The sequence below is a fragment of the Anabrus simplex genome, chromosome 8 (assembly GCF_040414725.1).
Source record: "Anabrus simplex isolate iqAnaSimp1 chromosome 8, ASM4041472v1, whole genome shotgun sequence".
NCBI lineage: Eukaryota > Metazoa > Arthropoda > Insecta > Orthoptera > Tettigoniidae > Anabrus > Anabrus simplex.
This window is the reverse complement of record NC_090272.1, coordinates 121,140,425-121,156,422: the sequence shown is the minus strand read 5'-3', so window position 1 is coordinate 121,156,422 and position 15,998 is coordinate 121,140,425. Positions and strand designations below refer to the sequence as shown.

Genomic DNA, 15,998 nt, shown 5'->3' with positions numbered 1-15,998 from the left:
TCGTGTTGTGAACCGGATTTAAATCGTACTATGGCAACGCCTCTCATACATCTATTCTTAAGTTCGCTAAGGAATGAAACATTAAGAGAGAAGTGGATCAGGAACATACATCGTGAATATTTCTACAAAACAGTAGTGTGCATATGTCATCTGACAGTAAGTCTGAGATTAGGGAAAACTATTTTTCTAATTCTAACTGGTGGACCTATTCGTATTCCTCTACAAAAAAAAAATCCTAATTCATTTAGATAGTGATAATTGATATGGTGTCTATGTGCTTCAAAGTGTTGTGTGATTTAGATGCAATTGTATTTTGAAAGAATCTGTGCTTGCCTGCGGGAACATTTGGCTAGATCTTGGTGTATAACAAAACTTATAGTGTGACAGATGGAGCAATCTGTACACTGTTACACAGAAGAAATAGTGATTTGCAGGGATGGTGGTGGTGGTGGTGGTGATTATTGTTTTAAGAGGAAGTACAACTAGGCAACCATCCTCTATATAACACTAATCACAGAGAAAGAATGGAAGGGGTCCGACACTTCGAAAAATGAAGGTATCGGCCGAAGGAAGACAAGGGGCACGAAGGGCATGAAAATGAAAGACTCCCTAGGAATCCATACGTAATACCGTTGGGGTCTGAAAAGAACAACTGTTGACCAAGGGAGGTCGGATAGGATAGATGAAAGTGAGGAGCCTGGCACAAGTAAGTGGAAGCAATACCAGGACTCAGCTGAGGCCCCCGTGGTCGCCAATCCACGCTCCAAAGTTCAGAGCCCCTGGGCCCCTTTTAGTCGCCTCTTACAACAGGCAGGGGATACCGTGGGTGTTATTCTACCGCCCCCACCCACAGGGTGTCTTGCAGGGATTAGCTTTGTTTGTAACTCAAGGGTTTTATTGTACCAATACCTTCCTATTCATGCTGTGGATATCTGCTATCAAGCAGTCTACACCAAATTGTAGCTCGTCCATGTAGGTTAAAGACATCATTGTTTAGAGTCAATAGAGTTGTTTTACTCATGTTCTTCAATGGGGAAAATCCTATTATATCTTTAGTGTTTGAACGCTTCATTTCTAATTTTACCATAATGGTTGAAGTGCTACTATATCATATGTCAACATACGATTTAAGAGTTTCCAGTAAGGAAGGCTTAACATCACCGGGGCTGTTTATTGGGCTGGCGTAATCATTTCGGGTGTACTTCATTTTCATCGAGTGCTGAACATTAGAAATTGTCCACCACTTCGAAACTAAGGCAACACGTTATGTTTCATAGTTCTTATGAGAGTGAATAAATTGAGGAAGTTCGAACCTTAAATTATTTTTAAACATTCCAAATGATGTTATAAATATCATTTTAACAGTTTTATAATGTATTTCCATCTATCCAGCGAAGTGTAATCTAAGAGAAAACGTTATTTGACTAAGTGAAATTTCGAAATAATCAGCTTGTTCTCTTTTGCTGTGGGGTTGTCCATCTATTCTAGCACAATATGTGTGATTCTAGTTGTTTATATGTGATGAGTACTTGTTCGCGAAGCGTCTTCATCGGTGCAACAGTGATTTTCCCTATAATGTTACATTTACCATGTTAAATTACCTACCACCGTTTGCAAAATATGTGCGTGATCTTTTCGTAATTTCTGCCTGATTGAACCAGATATTGTGTAGCTCTTTCAGTGGTATCAACACAATAATTTAATGTGACGCCGGGCTGAGTGGTTCAGACGGTTGAAGCTCTGGCCTTCTGACCCCAACTTGGCGGGTTTTATCCCGGCTCAGTCCGGTAGTATTTGAAGGTGCTCAAATACGTCAGCCTCGTGTCGGTAAATTTACTGGCAGGTAAAACAACTCCTGCGGCACTAAATTCCGACATCTCCGAAAATCGTGAGTTGGTTTATCGTCGAAATGAAGTTATTGCGTGCTACCCTAACATTCACCAGTCGGCAGCTATTGCGCCCACGACGTCCACCATCTTGGTTTTGATATTACGGTCTGATATATTGTAGTCGGTCTTGCCTGTATATTACGAAGGCAGTGACAGTACGCCAGAGCATCTTGTTCCGAAAGAACAGTGTTCCGAGTCGCCTGCAATCCAGAGAGATTGCAACTGGATCAGACAAAAGAGTGACTGAATGGGTGGCAGTATTTCTAGGAAATAGAACACAGAAAATTAGAGTAGGGGAAGCTTTGTCTGACCTTGTAATAATTAAGAGGGGAATTCCTTAAGGCAGTATTATCGGACCTTTATGTTTTCTTATATATAAATGATATGAGTAAAGGAAGTGGAATCAGAGATAAGGCTTTTTGAGGATGATGTTACTCTCTCTATAGAGTAATGAATAAGTTGCAAGATTCCGATCAAGTGCAAAATGACCTCGATAATGTTGTGAGATAGACAGTAGGCAATGGTATGATGATAAACGGAGTTAAAAGTCAGGTTGGAAGTTTCATAAATAGGAAAAATCCTATATCAAGAAAGATCTTCATTGGGGTAATCACATAAATGGGATTGTAAATAAAGGGTACAGATCTCTGCACATGGTTGTGAAGGTATTTGAGTTGTAGTAAGGATGTACAGGAGAGGGCATATAAGTATCTGCTAAGACCCTAAATAGAGTATGGTCCCTGTGTATGTGGTCCTCACCAGGATTAATTGGTTCAAGAACTGGAAAAAATCCAAAGAAAAGCAGCTCAGTTTGTTCCGGGTGATTTCCGACAAAAGAGTAGCGTTACAAAAATGTTGCAAAGTTTAGGCTGGGAAGACTTTCGAGAAAGGAGACGAGCTGCTCGACTGAGTAGTATGTTCCGGGCTGTCAATGGAGAGATGGCGTGGAATGACTTAGTAGACGAATAAGTTTGAGTGGTGTCTTTAAAAGTAGGGAAGATCTCAATATGAAGATAAAGCTGAAATTAAATAGGACAAATTGGGGCAAATATTTGTTTATAGGAAGGGGGCTAGGGATTGGAATAACCGTTATTTACGTTATTATACAAGGCTGGGAAATGAGTAATGAGAAGTGGGATCACCGACTTTTCAGTTCTCCCGCTAGGATCGCCTTTCTAAGACACAAGTTTTGAGTGTCTTCTTATGTTCAGCATGGATCTTGTGACAAGTTCTTGTGAAAATTCGCTAATGTACAATTAGCCTACTTACGGAGAAATCACAAGTTCTTAATGGTGTTTATGATCCATTTTTGTTGTAGTGCAAATAATCCGTCAATATAATGTTAACATGCCATGTTGGAAACTTGTTTTCGTCAGTATCTTGAGGTTATAAGTCGTCGTAGTATGGACCCACAGTCAAAACGAATTTATACATATTTGCAAATGTGTTTTAAAGTGTTTGTGGGAATCTATAGTCAGTTTATACACACATAAAACCTAATACTTAAAAAATGCTATTTTAAATTTGTCTCAAGTTCAGAGTCACCACTTGTATCTCACATCACTGCCCAGCGTAATTTACCTTTAACACTATTCTGTTCAAAGGTTTGCTGTGTGTAAAATAATATGACAAAGGAATCCTGCAATGTGTGGGAAGACCTTTGAACAGAATGCAGAGCAATTTATTAGAAAGCTTGTCTTCAATACCGACAGGATCTCTCTCTACAGCACAACCGTCATTCCAAGAAGCTTATCCAAATTCCTCTCTTAGACCAGCCTTGATTTTATTGCCATCTCATCTATGATGAGAGAAGCAACCTTTTCATTATCGTTCTGTTAAGATTTATTCTCTACAATGAGACGATCTCGTACCAAAGAAGTAATTCCTATGTCTCCTCTGGAATTGTCAATGTAAGATTTTTGGTGTGGTAGGCATAAAATATTAAGAGATCTTAGGAACCTGTAGCCTTTGGATGACCTATTGGACAGTAATATGCAGACCTTTACAGTGTTCTTACTGAATTCACATTTTTATTTACAAAAAGCTCGTATTTGCTCAGTCAATAAATTTTGCTTTCAAATTACCTTGTTCAGGTGGTTCTGTAATTGTATTTAGTTGACTGTCAAGTCCAGGTTGGTTTTTTCATTTTTGAGTTGATGTATCCTTTCTTTTAAAGTGGTAATAATATTCGTCTGCAGCACTGTGAGTGCTGTTTGTTTCTTACATTTTAGAACTATTGTTTTTAGTTTCAAACCTACTTTAAGTTTAATTAAACACTCTGTGCCGTGAGTTTATAGAATGCTTCACTGACCATTACAGGTGGAGGGTCCTTCTCTTAGCTGGCTGTAGATGTAGTTGGTTCTACAGAAGTTCATTTTTCTTCATTTCCCACTTCTGTAGTTATCGCCTTATGTGGTCTTCATGTAGGCCTATGTGATTGTGTTTGTCTCTGTCCGAGAAAAGCTTGAAATAAAGACTGAATGACATTCGAAAGTAGGATTTATAGTGCTGTGTTTACAATAATCTAAGCCCTTAAAGATCCTACTGCAGACAGTGGAATGCGCACTATGTTTCCACAGAGATAATAGTATTTTTCCTCGATGAAAATTTTCCAAACATCATTTAGTTTTAAATTCCTCGTCTTTCGGAAATCTATGAAATGAAATACCACATCCTTTTGAGGTCTTTGATTTACAATATGGAACACTACAGTACATGTTTTTTAATAATTATCCGATGTTCGCTTTACGTAAATACGGTCGTTAATTTCAGTCACTCAATTATAATCACCCGCACTAGCAAAAGAAAGCTCATAATGTACAAATATACGTTTTGACATGCTCGTGAATATTTGAGTATTTCGCCCGCGCATTTTTTTTTTACGAAGAAGAGCGCACCTAGCGGCAAAACGATGCGTTTCACGAACTCGAGCGGGAACCATTTTCTCGACCAGCGAGGTCTTGTATTTCCCATCCTTGTATAATAGCGTAAGTAATGGGAAAACTTACCAAATGCTTTTATAACCCAGGAAGGACTACACTTCCAGCATCTTTTATAAGATAATATTTCAATGAAACTTACCAAGAGAGATGCTCAATACATTTCCAATGTCTTTGCAATCATTTAAGGAAAGGCTAGACAAACAATAGACAGGAAATGCAGACCAGCAGTGCTTTGACTGTTATTTTGGAAACGTTATTCAGAGCATAGTTGATTTTTTTTTTTTAACAGAAACAACCATAAACATTTACAACTTCGCCCATCTCTAGTCCATAGCTACCATAATGTCCGCCTCTGTGGTGTAGTGGTTAGTATGATTAGTTGCCACTCCCGAAGGCCCGAGTTAGATTCCCGGCTCTGCCACGAAATTTGAAAAGTGGTACGAGGACTGGAACCGGGTCCACTCAGCCTCGGGAGTTCAACCAAGTAGAGCGGGGTTCGATTCCCTCGAATTGGTTTTGCGTGATTTCCCACTTCTCCTCCAGGCAAATGCCGTCATGGTACCTAACTTAAGGCCACGGCCGTTTCCTTTCCTCTTCCTTGCTTATCCGTTCCAATCTTCCTATCTCCCACAAGACCCTTATTCAGCATAGCAGGTAAGGCGCCTGGGCGAGGTACTGGTCCTCCTCCCAGTTTAATCATACCGACCGAAAGTCTCACGCTCCAGGACACTGCCCTTCAGGCGGTAGAGGTGGGATCCCTCGTCGAGTCTGAGGGAAAAGACAATCCTGGAGGGTAAACGGATTAAGAAAGAAAAAATGCAATATAAGTTTGTAGTGTATTCGCTGTGTGGTGGTAGTGATTATTGTTTTAAGAGGAAGTACAATTGGCAACCATCCTCACCCAATACTAATCAAAGGAAAAAGGAAGAGATCCGAATCTTCGAAGACTGAAGTTATCGCCGAAAGAAAGAGAAGGGCCACGAAGGTCAAGGCGATGGGAGACTTCCTAGGACTCGGAAATCTAATACTGTCGAGGTCAGAGGAGAACAACAGTCGACCAAGGGAGGTCGGATGTGAAAGATGAAAGCAAGGAGTCTGGTACGAGTAAGTGGAAGTAATGTCAGACTCAGCTAGGGTCCCAATGGTCACCAACCTACGCTCCCAAATTGAGAGTCCTTCGCAATATCCCCTTTAGTCGACTCTTACGACAGGCAGGGGAACGGCAGATATATTCTACATCTCCTAACCACAGGGGAAATGTATTTCTGAGGATGACAGCAACATGAAGTCCCATGCTGTGTTGGTGGAACTAATACATTTTTAATAATTCCATGAACAGATGGAAGAACAAAGATATTTGCCTTACTTGATTGAACAGACGAACTGGAGAAGGAGGAGCAGAATGAGAAGGAAAAACTCTCATGCCTAATGTATCATCTACCGTACTAAACCATACAAGAAGGCTGGGGAGGAAATTCCTTCCAATCTTGTGCTATACTGCCTACATTAGCTTTGCAGCCAGCTATTGTAGGCGACTCTCCGTACACCAGCAGTTCGGTACCAATGTGAGAACTCTGGCATTTTAATTTATAGACATAGAAGCTTAGATATTGAATCTCCAACGAGAGAGAGATGGAGCAGCAACATTCTATGTAAAAGCAGGAGGTTATCTCTGTAGTGAGAGATCAAGAGATCAACAATGTGATATTGACTTAGATTTGGAAATTTACTTTATGTGTGACGTGCAAACAAAATTTTAATCATAATTAAATGTATCGACCGGGTTTGTACAAATTACTGAAAAGAGATTGTTGGATATTGAGTGAAAAATTTAGAAATATATTGGAGTATAACCAAAAAAGTAATTTGGAAGAGGAGGGCCAGTACCTCACCTGCTGTGCTGAACAGGGGCGTTGTGGGGGGGGGGGGGATGGAAAGATCAGAAGAGAAGGACAAGGAAGAGGTAAGGAAGCGGCTGTGGCCTTAAGTTAGGTGCCATCCCGGCATTTCCCTGGAGGAAAAGTGGTAAACCACGGAAAACCACTTCCAAGATGGCTGAGGTGGGAATCGAAACCCTCTCTACTCAGTTGACCTCCCGCGGCTGAGTAGAAATTTTGTTTCATTTCTTCCCTTGAAATCTCTTCAAAATCTTCCAAGTAACCCAAATAATTTGTAAAGTTTTTTAAGTACTGTATTTGTGTGGTACTTTTAAGTTCAAAGCAATTCAATTACAACAGATCTACAATGGAAAAAGTTCTGAAAAGTAGAAGCTAATTTTTGCAGATTTTGGCATTCTAAATTCAGTAAACATAATTTAAGCATTCCATCACCCAGCGTTTTTCGTTTCACTTTTAATGTTCACAGATTCACTAAATGTTGGTAACGCAGAAAAATCATAATTATATCTGTACCGGGCGGTACACCTCCACGCCGCTAATTTAAAATGTGCGCCAGTTGAAACTCCTCTGCTGGAGGAAGTCTGAACTTTATCTACGGTATTAATTTTCTACTTTCTCAGAAGATGTCACTACCTGGAAATTTTAGAGTTTTTGAACTGTGTCATTTTCGACGTATTTTTGTTTTGCTTGTAGTAAGAAGTGTGAACTTTCTCTTCTAGAGGACACTACTGAAGATCAACAATAGTGCACCCTAGTGCGGAGTGAAAGAACTGTTTTTTTGGAGAAAATTTAATTTCAAAAGTTTGTTCTTTGCTAAATTTCTTTCAGTCATTGTTTAAGTTGGCAATATTAACCCTTTCTTTCCCCTTGTTTTGAATTTAGCCAATCCCGAATTTCTTAAATTAATTTTCCACCAATAATGTGTTTCTTCTTCATCTTGTGTAGGGGTTTTCGTTATCCACCAATAAAAAGATTGTGGGCGGGTGTTTTCCTTCCTGAAACGCCTCGAACTTTCCGCGAGAGTATATAAACTGCTGATTTTAGGGTCTCTGCGCCACTTCTGTTCCATCTTTCAGTGTGTAAAGTACATAGCAGGGGGCGGGAAGCGCCTCTTTCTTCGGCTGCGGTCAACAACAAGGTAATGGCCGATTAATAACTTCTTTCTTTGCTAGCTCAGCAGTTTAACTCTCGGGGCGGGTCCGAAGTTTTTCCATAATGTAACCTTCCTTAAAATGTATCTATTCTATCTTTAAACTGCATATCGGGATAGAGAGTGCTTAACCCTCTCGAGCTCCCAATCATATTGTTTTGAGGTGAACCTATTTTTCTCAACCTATTCTTCGTTAACGTAAAGCAAATTGTTCTTTTCTAAAGTCACCTCTGTAGTATGGGATTAGCCCTTGCATTAGTGGCCTAGAGCCAGAAAAGGTTTTTAAAAACAAATGCATTAGGAGTGCAGATCGCCTCCTCTCTAATTGTTATTTTAGAGGACATGTAATTAACCTTCTTCTCATTTAATAGCCCTCAGTAGGTTGGGTATTTTACCCCTGTGTATATGTCCTTGGAGGACAGCTTGAAGGTGGAATTAGGTGTGGCCTTTGACAGGCCTGAATTTTGAGAGCAAGTTGCTCTTTTCCCGAAAATTTTGTTTTCTGCGCGCCTCAAGGAGGCCTTACTGTGTATTTTGGAGCAAGTGCTCCTAGGCATGAATGGGGTTTTCTGCCCCTCTGTTGAAACTTGTGTTTGGGGTAAAACTGGGCTAATTGCTCAAGAAGTGTGAGGCTGGGGCTCGAAGCCCAAATCCTGTAAATATTGTAATTGTATTTTTATTGCCTTGCTACTCTGTACCTGCCATGATTGTTATTTCTTTATTTGGAAAAGAAAATATAACCTTGTTAATTTTACATGCACTATAATTTCGTAGCTTGAGACCCGTTCACACCCGCACCTTCTTTCACGCATAACTACCACAAAAACACGGTAACAATATCCATTTGAGATGTTTTACACTGGATTGTTTTTTCTTCTGAACCCAGTTATAACTACTAGAACTGACATTGTAGCCACAGACCACTCACAAGAGGAGAATAATGGGAGTAGCTTTGCATGAAGTTTTCCTCGGTCGTCCTTGGCCTTTCTTCCCCGTGATTTTTCCTTCCAGCAGATTAGTAAGAAAGGTATTATTTCGCAAGATGTGGCCAGTGAATTTAGCTCTTCTTTCCTGTATCGTTAGCATCAGTTCCCCCTTCCTTGAATTTCTTGCAGAAAGTTTTTGTTTGTTCTCTTTTTAAGCAATTTAATCTGTAGCATTCGTCTCCAGACCCACATCTCAAACGCTTCCAGTCGTTTCCAATCCTGATCTCTGATTGTTCGAGATTCACAGCCATACGATAGCACACTCCATACAAAAGAAATAACAAGTTTCTTCCTAATTCCAAAATCTAAATTTGCACTGATTAAAAGATTTCTCTTATTATTAAACGCCTGTTTGGCAAGTGCTATTCCCATTAGGACCTCTTTGCTGCACATGTTTCTTGATGAATCATCCCATTGTGATGGAGGAAAACGATGGACACATTTAAAATCAGCTTAGCAACTTCTGTATAAATCAACTGATATATTTCAAATAATTTTTAGTGACCTTAATTTTGTAGGCTAGTGTAATCAACCCCACTCTATTTGTCTACATTGATGAATGAAATCTATCGGTATGCCTATGTTCTATTTAAACGTATTTCTATAATTCGCTCCGCAGGATAATATGGTTCCTGGGCTGTTCCCTGGGTGTGTACGGTGCAGTGTGGCTTATGGGACAGGTGTGGATGAAGTACAGCACCTCTCCTACCATCACAAGTGTGGAGAGTACACACTATCCCATATGGAATATCCCCTTCCCAGCTGTGACCATCTGCAACGTCAATAAAGTACACTTATCGTCAGCCAACGAACTCTATCGCAAATTGTGAGTATAACTATTAACAGCACACTAGCACAAGCACTATCGTACACGGAACTTTCACTTTTCTATTGTGACCATTTACAAAGAGAATAAGTTACATTACCATAACAACACTTTTGCGTTTGAAAATTAGATATTTTCTGGACTCTCTGAAATAAAGTCATTTTACCGCACTTGTGCCTTCAGAATGTATGAAAACTTAGGTTAAAGAAATAGTGAGACACCTGGCTATACAGAATGTCCCGGAAGGAAGGGGCCGTACGTTGAGGTGATAGTATTGGTCATTCTAGAGCAAAAAATTATATGAACGTAATTGTCAATTGCCAATTTCTCTTTTCAACTTATGTGTAATTATTCTATAATTATCCATTTCCCTTTAAAACTTATTCTCAAAAATACGCCCACTAAGTTCAATGCATTTTTCAGCTCTTGCAGACAGGTGCTGTGTTGCTAATCGGAACTAATGTCTCTCTTCTTTATTGTGGGTGCAAGTATTTAAAATGCGTGCAGGCAAGTCCTCCCTTGTTTCCCAGCTGTTCAGAAAGTCGTCTACAGTTACCGTAGCGCTACAGTTCAACTGCTCGTAGAATGTTTTTTACTTCCTTTACGTGGTGTTCACCCTGCCGTTCCGATAAAACACGGACACTGGGAAGAGAACCACATTCACGCAGTCTACCGAAGACCCTCGCAAACACCTTTCTATGGGGTATTATACGTTGAGGAATCCGTCATTGATGTTCTCGAACAGAAGCCCTCGCATTTCCATTGCAAAAATCGTAAATGTACACCGTATTGGCATACTCTTCATGTGTAAATACTCTTGGTATCAAACTGTGAAAAACGGTACTTTCTGCTAAGCCAACTTCATTAAATATACAATTTTATCAACAAACGTCACCATGGCAGCCGGCTTGGCTACCTTAGTACAATCACACAATACATACATACATACATACATACATACATACATACATACATACATACATACATACATACATACATATCTTTATTGCCCACCCTAGTGTACACCATCGGCTTACAGGCAATAAAGACAGACAGAGCAAAACAAAGGAAAACAAGCAATAATAGCAACTACATCTCTCTTAAAACTACTTAACTACATTTACTACCTCTACATCTACTCAGTATCATCCCACACGTACGCGGATAGCCAGCACACATGTAGGACGATACCGCACTACTAACTACCCAAAGCCCAACCCCTGACTACCACCTAAAAAAAAAATATTAAAAAAATGAATTAGAATGGTCGCTGCAATAGCCCTGGCATGGAACACACGCCCACCAACCCGTCTACAGCAGCCACCAGCCTTGCCACGTGAGAACTAGTATCGTATCTCACCGACCCTCGCTGACAAACACTGTGTTCCTTTCCTTATCATGTGTTACAAGCCACCCTGGCTGAAACCAGACCCAACAGGTGGCCTGCAACACACTTCCGCTATGTACGTCACACATACTCTTGTCCATTGTCAGCACACTACCTTCCCTATCCTTTTCATTTCCGTGCAGACATGCTCAAGTCTAACTTCTTTGGGGGGGGTCAAGTCCCCCACCCCTCCCTCTTCCCTTGATACGTCACCCTCACCTCTCACGCACTACTCCCGCTATCTACATCTCACCTTATAAAACTTAAGACTTAAACATCAGCTAACAACCATTTAAAATCCCTCATCAACGCACCTAAAACAATTAACACTTTTTCTTTACACAGACAAACTTTTTTCATTCGAAGTCCATAAGTTCACTCAGTCTTCTCCACCTACCGCACCACATTTCATATATCAAACCGACTCACCTTATTAAGCTTCAGACTTAAACATCAACTAACAATCATTTTATATCGCACTTAAAACAATTTGACTTTTTTTTAACATTTCACTTACACACAAACAAACAGTTTCCATTCCAAATCCATTAGTTCACTCCGTCTTCTCAGTCTACAACACCTCAATTACATCAAACTGTTAGATCCCATTTCTTCCATCCTATTAAACTTAATACATAAACATCAAGAATCCCTCAATTTTTACACCCCTCATCAAGGCATCTACACCGTTTAAATTTTTTTAAATTTTTTAATGACCTACTTTCATAATTTCCATACTGCCAACATTTTCTCCTTAACTACATTCCCACTTAATCTATCACAATTCTATCACGTATACCTTCTTTATACTCCCTCCTCACACAAATACACTTAAACAATCCATTTTTTTTCACTCCTCATTTACACACCAACAGACAGTACTCCATTCCAAGTCCATTAGTTCACTCAGTTAACTCGCTTTTTTTATTTTACTTTTTTTTTTACTTCCACCTAAGCTTTACACTACCCTCAAACCTACTCAACCTCCCCTTTTCTCAACGCTTACCTAATTTTCTCAGGCTTTCCCTTTGCCCCAGGCGAATCACCTTTCCACAGGGCAAAGTGTTCTCCCCTTTTCCCCTAACACTACAGCCCCTTCATCTGATATCATGATTACCATGATACCCTTCCCGCATTTGCTCAGGGCGGATATCCATTCCTCTGAGCAGAATGCCTTCCCCCTTTCTCCCTCAGCACGAACCACATTATCTGCACAACCCCTGTCACTCCCTCAATTTCTGTATAAATATAGGTCTGGCCACATTTAAGAATTTCGCTATATTCGTTCCTTTCTCCCACTCTCTACAAAACCAAGATGTTATCTTATAGCTTTCCCCTACCATATGCAGCTCCTTCTTACTTAGTAGTTTGATCTTTATCTCCGCCAAAGGTCGGCATTGATTAAAAATATGCAGGTCCTCCCACTTCTCTCCACATAACACACATCTATCCCTATTCTCACTACCTACCCACCCCCTATTCCTCGGTACACCCAATACCCACCAATACAAACCTCTCTTATCCCTTCTACTCTCAAACTCCGTTTTCGGGTTTATTACTTCCACCAATTTATTTAATACTGATAAAGAGACTCTCTCTCTACATTCCCCTATTAAGCTCTGTCTTTCAATATCTAGTAGTCTTCCCTTTATCCTTTCCCATACCCATTTATTCCTACCATCCCCCCAGACCTCTCCATATACCCCCAATCCAATCTTTTGTAACCATTTTTTGCCCTTATTCACCCAGTAACCTTCATTCGTCATACCTTTCTGAAAATTAAACGTTTCTTGTACTAACGCCCCACCCTTCCCTTCCTCCAATCTAATCCAGTACTTGAACACCCTCTTAGCTATTTCAACCTCTATCGATTCTTTACAAACTAATCTGGCCCCGGCATTGGCTGTACAATTCGGTAGGTCCATCATGATCTTGCTAAATTTCGCCACCACCTGGTTTAGTTCACTCCTGTCTTCCTCCATTCCCCATACTTCAACCCCAAATAGCATTTTGCCCATTACCAGTGATTTAAACACCGTTTTCTGAATTTTGTATTTAACGTCTGGAAATTTCTTTTCTAATACTCCTACTACCGCAAGCGCTCCTCTTCCTTTAAGTTTTGCCTTCTTACACTGATTTTTCCAAGAAGCATTCTTACTAATGATTACACCTAGGTACTCAATTTTTCCCCCTGGTTTAATTTCTTCCTGCTCCAGCCTCCAGACTTCCTTATTCTTTCTCCCACCTCTTTTCCTACACACCATTATCTGAGTCTTTCTTACATTTACTCTGAGAGACCATTTCCTAGTATATTCAACTACCTTGTCCAACCCTTTTTGCAACCTATTTGCCGTCAAAGCCAAAATCAATAGGTCATCCGCGAATAGCAACCCCGGAACCTCCATTTTCCCTACCCAAGGGCATTGCCATGCGTCTCCACCATGACCCTCTAAAATATTATTTATAAATAATATAAATAACATCGGGGATCGCTTACATCCCTGTCTCACCCCGCTTTTCGATTCAAAACACTTACTCAACCTTCCATCCTGCAATTTAATCATCACAAACACTTCCTCATAAATAGTTTCAATTGCCACCCTCATATTTTTCGACATTCCAACTTCCCCTAATCTCATAAATAGCGCCTCCCTACTGACCGTATCAAAGGCTTTTTCTAAGTCAATCGCTGCTATAAATAATTTACGCCCTGCTATCCTCACATACTTTGTAATCAAAGTGTCCAGAATCCAAACATTATCAACTGTATTACGTCCTTTCCTAAATCCATTTTGGAACTCAGATATCCTACCGTACTGTTCCGCCCAATTTGTTATCCTATTCGCCAAAACTCCTGTGTACACTTTTGACAGCGAGTCTAGGAGAGTAATTCCTCTATAGTTGTTTGGATCACTACTAGCTCCTTCACCCATTCACAGATGATGCAAGCAATCGGAGCAAGAACTGGGCGGCCATTGCCAGGGTTCTCCCGGTTTTTTTTTTTTTTTTTTTTTTTTTTTTTTTTTTTTTTTTTTGGCAATCACACAATACGATCTGTATCTCGGAAACTATTGAAAATAAAGCGTTTATTCATATAATGTGTTTGCTTTAAAATGACCAATGCAATCACTTCTTAATGTATGCCCAGCTCCATGGCTAAGCGTGCTGGCCTTCGGTTGAAGGGGCCCCGGGTTCGATTGCCGGCCGGATCGGGGATGTTAACCTTAACTGGTTATTTCCAATGGCACTGGGACGGGGTATGTGTGTCATCCTCAGAAAATAAAAGGAAAACAAGTAAAGAAAATAAGAAAACAGCTAAGTAAAAAAAAAGTAAACATAATTTTAAAAAATGTATGGACCCTTCCTCCCGAGACACGCCGTATAGGCAAACCACATAACGGCCCTGTGAAGCAGTATTGCATACTACAACAAAGTATGAAAGATCCAACTGATTCGGCTCGGTCCTTTCTGTTTGTGTCAATCTGTCTCTTCAGGCAATTCCTTTGTTTTCCGTATAATCATATATATATATATATATATATTATAATACCAGTACCACCACCAGACTCATACGGTATGGTGTTATTCTTTTTCTGTTTTAATTCCTATTATTATAAGTGAGAAAAATATTTCAATTATTATACACTAGTCATTATTAAATTTTGCCTGCCTGCTGGTCATCATCGTTAAGGCGTCAAGTTTATATGATCTGACACCGTGGTTAGTCGGTTCGAGTTCCGTTGGTGGAAAAATATCACCATCAAAATATTGGCCGGCAAGGTAGGAGAGGTGGTGGTATACAATGTTCAATAACTAGATTGCGTGCCAGAAGCCTGGCTTGAATTCCAAACCTCCTCGCAGTGTTCATATGGAGTGAGGGCATTTGTCGCTGTTGTCGGTGATACGGAATCTGTTCTTGTTCTAAATTATTTAAATAATGCACTTCTTGTTTTCTCACTATGTTAACGTCCGACTCATTGGCTGAAAGGCCAGTGTAAAGGCCTTCGGTTCAGAGGGTCCCGGGTTCGATTACCGGCCGGGTCGGGGATTTTAACCTTCATTAGTTAATTGCAGTGGCTCGGGGACTGGGTTTTTGTTCTGTCCCCAACATCACTGCAACTCACACACCACGACATAACACTGTCCTCCACCACAATAACACGCAGTAACCTACTCATGGCAGATGCCGCCCACCCTCATCGGAGGGTCTGCTTTACAAGGGCTGCACCCGGCTAGAAATAGCCACACGAAATTATTATTATTATTACTATGTTAACAAAAATAATTATATTAAAATGACATTTTACCGGGCGAATTGGCCGTGCATTTAGGGGAGCGCATCTCTTAGTTTGCATCCGGGAGATAGTGGATTCGAACCCCACTGTCGGCAGCGCTGAATATGGTTTTCCGTGGTTTCCTATTTTCCCACCAGGCAAATGCTGGGGATGTACCGTAATTAAGGCCACAGCCGTTTCTTTCTCACTCATAGGCCTTTCCTGTCCCACCATCGTCATAAGATCTACCTGTGTCGGTGAGACGAAAAGCAAATCGTAAACAAAACAAAATTGTCCCCAACACTTGTCCCATTTCTCTACGGATCTGTTACAAAGTGAGATGAATCTTCGCTGCGAGTTTTACGACCGAATACCCTTCCTGACGTCAACCTCCTCAGAGGAGTTAATGATATGAAATAAATGACGGGATATATGATAGTAGAAAGGAAGAGGGTGAAACCGGTGCTGGAAAATAGCTAGAGCCCTGCGCGGATATACAAAATATTATCCGCATCCGCAAATGGTTATCCGCGGATATTGTAAGTATTAACTACAGTATATTACACCCAAGGTATTGAAACGGACAGATGTGTTTACATAATACAATAGCCCGTATACCTGGCATCAAGACCCCGACAGTCACAGG

General features: G+C 40.4%; 1 protein-coding gene across 1 annotated transcript in view; it reads left to right on the top strand.

Moving 5' to 3' along the window:
• Positions 1–15,998, top strand: part of LOC136879333 (sodium channel protein Nach-like) — a 105,270-nt gene that overhangs the window by 47,271 nt on the left and 42,001 nt on the right. Inside the window, exon 3 of the mRNA XM_068229071.1 lies at positions 9,485–9,691. Within this exon, the coding sequence (XP_068085172.1) occupies positions 9,485–9,691 (207 nt within the window). The remainder of the gene's footprint in view (positions 1–9,484; positions 9,692–15,998) is intronic.